Genomic DNA, 9,905 nt, shown 5'->3' on the forward strand with positions numbered 1-9,905 from the left:
AGGTTCCATAGCTAAAAACAAGCCTAAAATTACTTAATTTTCAACATTTGCAAAATTAATTTTTCAACGTAACATACCAGTGAAATTGTAAGAAATATAGACTCGTCTTGATGCGTAAATCAGTCTTGATACACTTTATCACGGAAAATCATCTTTTGACATTAACCATTGTGTCCCAACAGTGTCATTTAATGGATTTACTGAAGTATTGATATTAACTTCGTCCTTTACCAAGTTATCTTTTTGAAATAACGTTTATACAATAAAAATAAAAATATACTCTTTTAATAAACTAAAATTATATATCTAACCAAATAATTATATTGTTATACATTTTTAAAGTAAAACGTAAATAGAGAATATGCCAAATGTATTTAAATTTAAAGTTAATTTTAGTTTACACCCATATGGTCGGCACGTTTTGTTGGTTGCAACCTTAATGATCGATTTTGGGTATACACCCTGACGTCCGCAAGGTGTGGGATTTTAAATCATGCCATCAAGTCAACCGTTCGTTGGCTGCTACCATATAGTGTACTGACCCTCGCTCAATAGTGAGTGTCGGTGCCCTATAGAACCAAACCGATGTCGTTTGAATTTCAATACCCTATAGAACTAAACTGATGGGATGCCGTTCGACTTTCAGTACCCTATAGAACCAAACCGATAAAATGCCGTCCGATTTTCTGTTGTTTATAGCTTGTGGTGAAATCCTACAAATAATCTTTTTTAAATTTAGACAAACTAGCCACCTCTGTTCAAATGATATGTTTTTTCCTTTCTATATTTCTCTATAACGTTTACCTATTTCCATTATATTTCTCTATAAATAGACTTAAGAGCATCCCTTTGGACCAACACAAACTAAACAAAGAGAAAAATGGAACTTCTATTTCTAGTTCTCTCTTCCATTATATTTTTCTTCTTCCTCCTCCATGGTATCAACCACCACCGTAATCGAAAAATGCCACCCGGCCCTCCCGGCCTCCCTATCATCGGCAACCTCCTTGACCTAGGACCGAAACCCCACGAGTCCCTAGCCAAACTCTCCAAGAAACACGGCCCACTTATGACCATCCGACTGGGAAGCATCACTAGCGTTGTGGCTTCCACACCTGACGCTGCTAGAGAAATCCTCCAACGCAATGATGAGGCATGCTCTGGCCGTATTATCCCAGACGCAGTCACTGCATTGGTATTAGAATAAACGAATTAGTAAAAAATAATTCAAACCTTTATTATTGTATTGCCTTTTATAGTTTCTTATTATAGGCTAAACTTATTCTCTTATTGTAACCTTTTTATGTATTTATACCTTTGACTAATTCGTTTATTCTAATATAGGCCAACCATGACGCGGCAGTGCTATGGATTCCAACAAACGACGAGTGGCGAACCATCAGAAAAGCCCTCAACACGTACCTCACCCACCAACACAAACTCGACACCCTTCGAGATCTAAGGCAAAATGTGGTGGAGGGGATGTTGGACTTCCTTAATGAGTCCGGGCGGAAGAAGGCACACGTAGACATAGGAAAGTTGGCATTCGCGGTGGCATTGAACCAAATGTCTAACACGTGTGTGTCACAAAATGTGACAAGCTACGAGTCTGATGACATAGGGGGGTTTAAGACGGCGGTGAAGACATTAATGGAAGTAGATGGGAAGTTTAACATAGCCGATATATTTCCCGTGTTGAAGCCATTGGACCCTCAGAACATACGACGACAAGCAAAGGCGGCGTATGACTGGTTCGATAACGTGACAGAAGGTTTCATAAGTGAAAGGTTGAAGCATAGAGAGTCAAAACTTCCTAGGTTTGGTGATATGTTGGATTCATTGCTAGATTACAGTGAAGCCAATGAAGAAGACTTTAATTTCAAACACATCAAGATCTTACTTGTGGTATACACCCTCTTTTATCCTAATTGATTTATTATCATAAATACAGCCATACAGATTACTTACTCTTAGAATCTAACTTTTAATTTTTTGAATTTAGTTGATATATGTGTATATACATATCTAGACACACACATATACCTAATGCTCTAGTTTAGTTTTGTTGTACCATCTTTTATATAGTAACTAAATTTATATATGAAGCTTAAAATCAGTACATGAATCATGTACACATAAGTTTCAAAGAAAAAAGTGTCTTAACCCATACATATATATTATAAATAAATAAATGCTATGTTATTGACTTATTGTGTCATAAATGTTTAGATATGGTGCATGCATGATGGAATTGATGAGATTATATATGTTATGCACTTTATTTTTTCTTATGCGTATTATATATGGAATTGATGAGATTATATATGTTATGAACTTTTTCTTTGTAATATTTTTCTTATTTACTTATCAAATTAATATGCATGATTCTCAATAAAATAAATAAACATATAAAAATACTATTTTTAATTTCTTATAAATAACATGTACTCGGTGACAAATTTACAAACTTTTATTGTCATTCAATAATTCAAAGTCTTAAAGAAACAATATAATGACATTTTAAACATGAGCACCAATGTTCTGAAAACGACCTTAATGAAAATTTTGACATATAAAATTATATAATTGATTTCTTTAGATTTTTTTCATTATAGTAATACTCATGTAAATCTAAGGGTTATATAAAATCTGAATAAATAACGCTAAGGAAAACTTTTTAATTAATTAAATACACTTTATACAATTGCAGGATTTGTTTCTAGCTGGAACCGAAACAAGTTCAAATACAACAGAATGGGCAATGACAGAATTGTTGCTTAACCCTAAAATGTTCTCCCGAGTTCGAGAAGAAGTCTCCACAATTGTGGGAGAAGACGGAAAAATTCAAGAGGCCAAAATCCTTGATTTGCCTTATCTCCATGCAGTGATCAAAGAAACGATGCGACTTCATCTCTCTGTGCCTTTATTAGTACCTCATAAGACCGAAACTGAAGTTAAGCTAAATGAATATGTCGTGCCAAGAAACACACAAATTCTAGTGAACGCATGGGCTATGGCACGAGACCCTAGGTATTGGGAAAACCCTACAATGTTCAAGCCTGAGAGGTTTCTAGAAAATGAGATCGACTACAAGGGTCAACACTTTGAGTTTATACCTTTTGGATCAGGGCGTAGAATGTGTCCCGGAATACCCTTAGCTTATAGGGTGGTTAGTTTAATGGTGGCTTCGTTTGTTTATCATTATAATTGGGAGTTGCCTCATGCTAGAGAAGAAATGGATATGAATGACATATTTGGACTTACATTGCTTAGAGCAACACCTCTAGTTGCTACCCCTATAGCAGTCACACAAGTGCATAAGGCATAAAGTTCCCACTTCTTGTTAATAAGTGCTAATAGTTAGAATCATTTTTGTTTTTAAATATTATACAACATTAATGATAAGTGTGATATTTGGTTTGTAACTGTTTACACAATGGTATCTAGTTTGAATTTCATCATTCTTATGATGTTTTAATATGTGCTTATATTTTGAGTTAACTAAATTCCTGGAATGTTTAATTATTGTGTTTGTTTCTATAGTTTAGTTATTAAAAATATTTCTAAATTATGATGCCTAGATAGCTCAAAAAGTCTCTGGCTTAGCGGTAGGAAAGTGTTGGATAACACCTAGCATTTTCAAGGGTGAGACTTCAAGTCCTGTCAAAAAGAAAATAATATAATTCATATTACTGACCTTTTTCTCTCTTACATATAACATATGAAATAATAAAAAAAAATTAAAATAATCTCATTGGTTCAAACATTACTGTTTGTCTAATACACAATGTTGGCTTTATATATATTAAATAAAATGTTTTGTAACTACACCAACAGTATAGCCACAAGCTTTAGCTCAACGTACTAGCATTGTAGTGTAAGTGAAAATTTTGTCATTGGGTTACCCCGGGTAGCTAGGTTTATTTGTTGGTCATTCAAAAATAGTAAAGACAATTAATAGTAATTTGTAACGCAGAGAATATTTCACAAATGCATGTGCAAGGAGCACACAAACGTAGGATTGTTGTCGAATGAAAATTGTTTAACATCATTTGTTGTGTGGCACATCCCTTTTTTATTAAGTTGTTAAATTTATGAACATGTTGGCATGAGTGCCATGCAATTGATTGTATTTTTGGACTAATATCATAAATTTCCTCATAATTGTTAAACATGTGAGTTGTGACAGTTGTTTTACAATCACTGACTTCCATGCATAGTATTGAAGATTTTTTTATACATTGAGGACACAAGTCCCATGCAAACAATAATGTAAATAAGATGTAAATAAGGATTAGATGTCGTAAGGCCCCGAACCCGGTAGCCCTACTTTAGCGTCGGATTTACTCATAAACACAGTTCTTACAAATCAGAGTTCATTAAAACTTTCGCGGAATATAAAAACTTTCATGAAACGTTACAGCAATCCAAAACTTGCCTTAATTAAACATTCTTGTCTATAAAAAAAAAGTCAATTACATTAAAACATCTTGAGTCTTCAGATGTCAATCTCCTATTCGCCCACCATGTGCCCGCTCAAGCTAGCTGTCTCATTCTACGCACCTGCGTGCATACTAAAAGTCAGCTACGCTGAGTGAGTTCTAGTTAATCAAGCAACTTATCATACAACCACTACATACAATATATACGTATCCGAAGACACATAGTCCACAGTCTAACATGCCATTGCTTAACCACTTAATTACCCCTATAGCTTAGCCTCTTAATTACCCCTACAGCTTAGCCACTTAATTACCCCTACAGCTTAGCCACTTATGCCACTTTATGCCACTTGATGCCACTTTAATAACGAATATCGTTATGCCACTTTGCCACTTTAATAACGAAGTCACGTATAGGCTTACCCTACCACGTACTATCGTCATGCCACTAACACTCTTACTAGACTCTGCCACTTCTATCACAATCTACCCCTACTTGTCTACAGCACCCTTTATATCAATACAATATTTACATAATAAGCAAGTCACATCAAAGAATACATACACACTAACAACCACTTGACAATCACTATCCTTGGCGATACGTGCAATATCCGAAGATCGTTCACGTACCGACAAGCATTACATAATAGCTACTTGTATAACATCTATACACTTACCACTTAAGGTAAATGTATTCTCACTTTCACATCTAACCTGCTTACCTTACCACTTAGCCTCTTATTTGCACCTACCACCTTGCCACTTTGCCACTTTAATAACGTATAACGTTATGCCACTTTGTCACTTTAATAACGTAAAACGTTATGCCACTTTGCCACTTTAATAACGTATAACGTTATGCCACTTTGCCACTTTAATAACGTAAAACGTTATGCCACTTTGCCACTTTAATAACGAAGGCACGTATAGGCTTACCCTACCACGTACTATCGTTATGCCACTAACACTCTTACTAGACTCTTGCCACTTCTAACACGCTCTACCTCTACTTGTCTACAACACGCTTCATATCATTTACATAATAAGCAAGTCACATCAACAATCATACACACATAATAACGATGGCACGTACAGGCTTTCCCTATCACGCGCTCACGTTATGCCACTAACACCCTTACTAGACTCTTGCCACTTCTAACACACTCTACCTCTACCTGCCTATATCACACTTCATATCAGTTCAATATTTACGTAATAAACAAGTCACATCATAACATTCATACACACTATCAACCACTTGGAATTTACTATCCTTGGCAATACGTGCAATATCCGAAGATCGTTCACGTACCGACAAGCATTATAAAATATATACCTCGTATAACATCTATAGCATACACTTACCACTTAAGGTAAGTGTATTCACACTTCACATCGAGTATGCACACAGCCCCGAAAACATAACAAGGAAATGGGGCTAGAAACTCACCTGAACTCTGCTTCTTCCTCCGATAGTTGTAAATCCCTTCTTTAACTGAGCTCGGCTGACTGTATAAGTTACACGTATCAATACTCGCCTGATTTAATCTGGTGGCCTAGTATTAGCTTACTTTTACTTATCGTTTTTAATCTATTTTCTAATCGAACTTGACTTTATGCGAAGTTAAACCTTAGGCGAACTTGGCTTTAGGCGAAGTTGTCATCAGGCGAACTTAGCTTTAGGCGAAGTTGCCATCAGGCAAACTTAGCTTTAGGCGAAGTTGTCATCAGGCGAACTTAGCTTTAGGCGAAGTTATCAGTTAGGCGAACTTGGCCGTAAGCGAAGTTATCAATTAGGCGAACTTGGCCTCAGGCGAAGTTACCAGTTAGGCGAACTTGGCCGTAAGCGAAGTTATCAATTAGGAGAACTTGGCCTTAGGAGAAGTTATCGCTTTGAAGGCGAAGTTATCGCTTTGAAGGCGAAGTTATCGCTTTGAAGGCGAAGTTGCCCAGTTCGCGGCGAAGTTGCCCAGTCCAGCCGCTGTTTGGTTTCTATCAAGCATTTTGGCGATTTTAACACCCTTGTTATGGTTCAACATCACCCACTACGTTCCCCAACCATTTTCGGTCGTTTATACACTATAAAGCTTGGATCTTTAAACTTCAAAGATCAAGAATCATACCTTTTTGAGCTTGTTTGGATCTCGTTTAACTTGTTTAATCACAACTAATCGCTCACCCTCTCTCGGATCTTGTTCGTTCCTCTCCTCGGCCGCCGGCGGTGTATGTGGTGTGTGTGTTTTGGGTGTGTGTAGAGATATGGATAAATGGATGGAATGGAAAGGATTGGGGTTTAAGGGGGTATTTATACTCCCTCAAGCCCATGGACCGAAGACCCATATTTCCTTTTGGTCCATATCCAAACTCATCTAATTACCCTACTAAGTCTTCATATTATGCTGTTCCACTAACTCGTTTATTTCACCCGACAAAATAATATATTAAATATTACTTAGAAATTTCGGGATGTTACAGATGTGTGTTTATAGTTTAATAATGAAAACGCGGGAATCAATCGCCCACATTTCTTCTATCTTTCATGACTAGTTTGCTTCTATGTTATCGTCACGTCACATTTTTTCCCCTTTCATTACATCTCTAACACACGGCATATAAATTGACCTTTTCAAGTCAGTGTCTCCATCGATGTGTTTTGATCCCAAGAGCGGATGAATTATGTGCAATGCATAATGCGCACACATCATGTTTGCGAGGCTTTTATTATTAAAAGAATACTAAGCAAATTAATGAAAGATGATATTTGAACTTTGTAGACTTTTAAACACTAAAATATAAAATATTGTTATCACTAGTTAGATTTTTTCGATAAATGGTATAACATATGCTACTTAGATTTGCTTAGTCATATTTGTAAAACCCAAAACATATTCTAATCGACAATCAATCCAATATTAAATAGTTATCAACTGTATAGGTCATCATATCACTCATAAGGTCGCATTAAGCCTCTATCATGTGATGAGGAGACTCGTTTTGCACGATTAAGGTCGTAAACAAGCCAACTTGCTAGTGAACTACTCGATATACGTACACTCACAAAAAAAAATTAATCAGGCCGAGCTTAATCGAGCTAAAGCTTAAATATAAGCATGTTTGGTAAACGAGCTCGAGTCTCACTTATCTAGCTCAAGCTAACTCGTGAGTTTAAAAAAAAGCCTATTAGTTATATACTTTATATTCAATATATACTTATTAATAATAAATACTGTATTTAAAACTATAATAAAAAAGCAAATGAAATAAATATTACATTTTATAGAAAATGATAATTAAAGTATAAGGTTAAACTATAATAACAATCCCAACTTACATCATTGACCAAGATTAATCCAAACTCAAGAAGTGTTTACAAGTCGTCTCAACTTTGAATGTGTTTTTCTCCGACAATGTAGATTATTAAAATATAGTTGTAGGGTTATTGCTCAACATCGATTCGTCTGATTAGATCTTTACATGCGGGCCTAGGCCCCAAGATTGTTGTACATAATGCATATAGGCTTACATGCACTGATCACTGATGTATAATTGGCCCACAAATCTAAAAGATCTAAAGCCCACCACCCATTCATTTTATGATTCAATCACAAATGTTATTACGGTTTAAGTGTTAGAAAGTAAAGCCCATCGCCACATCATTTTATGATTCAGTAGCATATCCTAAATCGGTTAAAACTTATAAAAGAATGGTTTATTTAATAGAACCTAAATCATACATATTGTGTTTAATACAAACTACTATGTTGCGTTAGTACAAGTGTTTAATCGAGTAGATCGGTCGCTAGTCTCCTACATATTTAATTATCGACTTCATTGTTCTACAAATTGTTGCTTAGGTACTGGTTATGGTTTAAACATGATTATGTGTAAATAAATACGGAGAGAAAACTCGACCATTATGTGTAAATAAATCTGATTCGATATAGGTTCTCATTCATGCACATTCTAGACCTTGAATTTACACACCCTTAGATATTTTTACACAATAAATGTCTTAAATTATTTGGAGTGGGCTGTCTCATTACCTTCTTTCTTTGAAAAAAACAACAAAATATAAACAAAAACAAAAAACATGTGGTAACAGCTAACATGAGCCATTTTTGTTGAGACAAATAGTGTGTTAACATGAAGGTAAAGGACACAATACTCATGCGTTCATGTTATTGAATCTGACAAGATTTGGTTAGTTTTGAATATGGTTATTAAGAAGAGGATAATGTGGTTTCAAGAATTTCTTTTAATCGGGGCTAGAACAAAAATCTAAGACATTGGAAATAAACCAAGAAGCTGGCGAGTTAATAAAGAAGATCGGGGACTTTTCTTTGTTGATTTGGACGATCATTGAAGATGAAAGTGGATAACTCTAGAGAAAGGGGGGGTCGGTTGAATCACTTACAAAATGTTATGATTGGCTCGACCACTAATTGTTTTCAATTTGCTTCTTTAAACTTATAGAAAACTCAAGCTCAACGCGCTCATCTTGTTTTTTTATACTGTGAACTTTTATAAACAGCTAAACAAACACCCATAAAGCAACCTCCACATCCCGAAAAGAAACCAACAAAAAAGAACGCAAATAGGAAAACCTACATAAACGAGAGTTTACACCAATTCACCAATCTATACTCCTACTTTTTCACCTTGTTTAGTACTTAAAATTTAATTTATATATGTGTATACATATGTATTTTTTAGTTATTAGTTATATATAATACTACACATTATTTAGTGTTTTTATCGTATTCAAAAATCCAAAATTAAAATTATATAAACAATAGGCTTGTTTAATAAGCGGGCTCAATCTCAATAAGTATAGCGGCTATAGACTCAATTATTAAACTTACTTACTTTTAGGTTCAAGCCTGATTAAACCCAACTTCATTCATACTTTTTTTAAGTCCATATCAAATAGTTCACGAGTTGCTCGGCTCATTTACACCCTTCTGATCATCAATTACATATCTTTATCTCCTTTCCGTTACGATTATCGTGTGATACATTCCTTTTATTATATATGTTAAACTTTTTAGAATATTTTAGATACTTCTAGAAAGTTTCCTCTGGAATCTCCTTATACCGTTAAATAACCTGTTTTTTTCTAAACCAAAATAGAAGGCTGTTTTAACTACTTCAGAAAGACAAAACTACCCTCGCACTTTTATAAAAACTTAAACTTCTAGTAGGGGTAAAACTGATTTTTAACTATTAACTAACTCTCCACCGGCATTATGGACTATTATGTCGCAACCTTAGCTTATAAATACGTACCTTATTATTATTCCAACAAATTTATATCATAAGTTTCTGGTCAATAATATTACTATTGTTATTACTCGCAAACATGAGTTCTAATGCAAACAACATGAACGATGCTACAAGCCTCCACCCATCCGAGCCGGTTCTCTGCGCCAACGCCTGCGGCTTCTCCGGCCGGCTTCAACA

At 35.1% G+C, this 9,905-nt stretch overlaps 1 protein-coding gene across 1 annotated transcript; it reads left to right on the forward strand.

Moving 5' to 3' along the window:
* The first annotated feature begins 842 nt into the window (after positions 1–842).
* On the forward strand, positions 843–3,401 carry LOC143634329 (cytochrome P450 76T24-like). Its single transcript, XM_077102447.1, has 3 exons — positions 843–1,195; positions 1,345–1,905; positions 2,711–3,401. The coding sequence occupies exons 1-3, from the start codon at positions 881–883 to the stop codon at positions 3,326–3,328; spliced, it is 1,494 nt and encodes a 497-aa protein (XP_076958562.1). The 5' UTR covers positions 843–880; the 3' UTR covers positions 3,329–3,401.
* The last annotated feature ends 6,504 nt before the right edge of the window (positions 3,402–9,905 follow it).

This window comes from Bidens hawaiensis, unplaced genomic scaffold, assembly GCF_021521415.1.
Source record: "Bidens hawaiensis isolate Kalapana, Puna unplaced genomic scaffold, B.hawaiensis_p1.1 tig00007041_1, whole genome shotgun sequence".
Taxonomy (NCBI): domain Eukaryota; kingdom Viridiplantae; phylum Streptophyta; class Magnoliopsida; order Asterales; family Asteraceae; genus Bidens; species Bidens hawaiensis.

What these genes read in the sequence shown, in the direction of transcription:
- LOC143634329 (XM_077102447.1), top strand. Translation starts at nt 881, where the DNA reads ATGGAACTTCTATTTCTAGTTCTCTCTTCCATTATATTTTTCTTCTTC. An exon ending in CAGACGCAGTCACTGCATTG is followed by an intron (nt 1,196 to 1,344) that starts GTATTAGAATAA and finishes ATTCTAATATAG; the next exon opens with GCCAACCATGACGCGGCAGT. An exon ending in ACATCAAGATCTTACTTGTG is followed by an intron (nt 1,906 to 2,710) that starts GTATACACCCTC and finishes ATACAATTGCAG; the next exon opens with GATTTGTTTCTAGCTGGAAC.